Source organism: Schistocerca americana, chromosome 1 (assembly GCF_021461395.2).
Source record: "Schistocerca americana isolate TAMUIC-IGC-003095 chromosome 1, iqSchAmer2.1, whole genome shotgun sequence".
NCBI lineage: Eukaryota > Metazoa > Arthropoda > Insecta > Orthoptera > Acrididae > Schistocerca > Schistocerca americana.
The window spans coordinates 101,938,965-101,940,652 of NC_060119.1; the positions used below are offsets into that span (position 1 = coordinate 101,938,965).

The 1,688-nt window shown below is 37.7% G+C and overlaps 1 protein-coding gene across 1 annotated transcript; it reads right to left on the minus strand.

Moving 5' to 3' along the window:
• Nucleotides 1-448: 448 nt before the first annotated feature.
• LOC124602088 (piggyBac transposable element-derived protein 4-like) lies at nt 449-1,321 on the minus strand. The gene is made up of 2 exons (XM_047136298.1): nt 1,136-1,321; nt 449-1,021 (listed from the first exon to the last, which is right to left on the minus strand). Exons 1-2 carry the CDS (start codon nt 1,319-1,321, stop codon nt 449-451), a joined length of 759 nt encoding a protein of 252 aa, XP_046992254.1.
• Nucleotides 1,322-1,688: the final 367 nt, after the last annotated feature.

Consider the following 1,688-nt stretch of genomic DNA (forward strand, 5'->3'; position numbering starts at 1 on the left):
GTCAAGTGAGCAGCGAAGTGATCGGGTGGGCATTCTCACATCGTATCCCTTTAAGAGGCAAAATAAATGAAAATTAATTTTTCCTTGTTTTTATTGTATTAATTTTCATACAGTGAGACAGAAAAATGTAAAAATGAAACGAAATATACATAAACTGAACACATACAGGGTGGTTTCAAATCGAGCCACTGCCCGCTGAATGTCATCACTTTTGATGATACAGTAAAAAGCAATTTCTTTCTGCAGATAAGCATAAGGCTACCTGGCACCTTGAGGTTCAATGTTTTGGGAGATGTTTTGCTTCCGATATACGTTTCTCATGGGGAACAACAGTTTTGAATTTTTTTGCAGATGATTCTGACGGTGTACTGGGATGGCCAGGACTATCTTTGAAGACATTACTGCCTACCAGGCCCGTGGCAACACGTCTTCGAAAATCCTTTAGCACTTACTTCGCTGTTGGATTACATAATCGAAACAGAATAAATTCATTTCCAATAAAGATATCAACTATATACCAAAACAATCTTAGCCACCACTTTCGTGATTTCCTATCTATTGCATAAAAACTGTTTATCATATCTGCCTTATCGGCACATCCCATATTTGCATTATATGATTTCACTATTTTTGGGCAAGGTACCTTTATGATTTTTCCATTTTTTTCTTTACGGCTGACTTCTTCAACACATACAGGCGAATCAATTGTAGACAGCAACATGACTACACATTTGTCTTTCCATTTGATGCAGGCAATGCCACCAGAAGAAACTGACCAGTCAAACTCTCCTCTTTGCAACTCTTTGTCTGTTTTTAGCGTAGGAAGTCCTTTTCTCTGTGATCTAATTGTTCCACAGGCAAAAAGTCTGTCATCTTTTAGGTTCTGTAAAAGTGAGACACTGGTAAAAAAATTATCAAAGTATATGTGGTATCGCTTTCCTTCCAAGTCTTTACACATATCTCTCACAATTCTCTCTCCTAAGGATTTTTCCACTATGCCTTCAACTTTTCCAGTATATATCTGAAAACCACAAATATATCCAAGCTTATCAGCTCTGACCCAGATTTTGTATCCCCTCTTGATTGGCTTTTGGGTCATATATTGTTTGAATGCGATTCATCCTTTGAACTTCACCATGCATTCATCTATAGCTTGCTGCTTAGTAGGTGCATAGAATTCTTGGAAGTTAATCAGTATCTGATCGATTAGTGGACGGATTTTATATAATTTGTCATAATTTCTGCTCTCCCTTGAAAGCATAACAGCGTTGTCATTGATGTGAATGTGTGTCAAAATCCAGCTGAACCTTTTTACCGACATTAGTGAGGAAATGTACTCATCTCGAAGTTCCTTAAGAGATGACCAGCAATACAAGGTTTCTTGATCCCCATTAGAATGTTTATAGCCAAAAATACTTTTAGTTCTGCTTTAGAAAGAGGCCTGAAATTTCCACCTTTCTGTGTTGCGTACAGGTTAGACTGGAAAACTACGTGTTCTAACATAGTGTCACAAAACAGACACAAAAAAAGTTACTGGTTGCATACCTTCACTGTCATTTTTAAGTTTTCCTCGTACACCAGCTTCCTCTGAAAAACTGGCGGCTACGTTCATTACACTGATGTCCTTTCTGCATGAAAAATTCGCAATGGTAGACAGTGGCAAATCGTCATTAGTGCTGAAACTGACT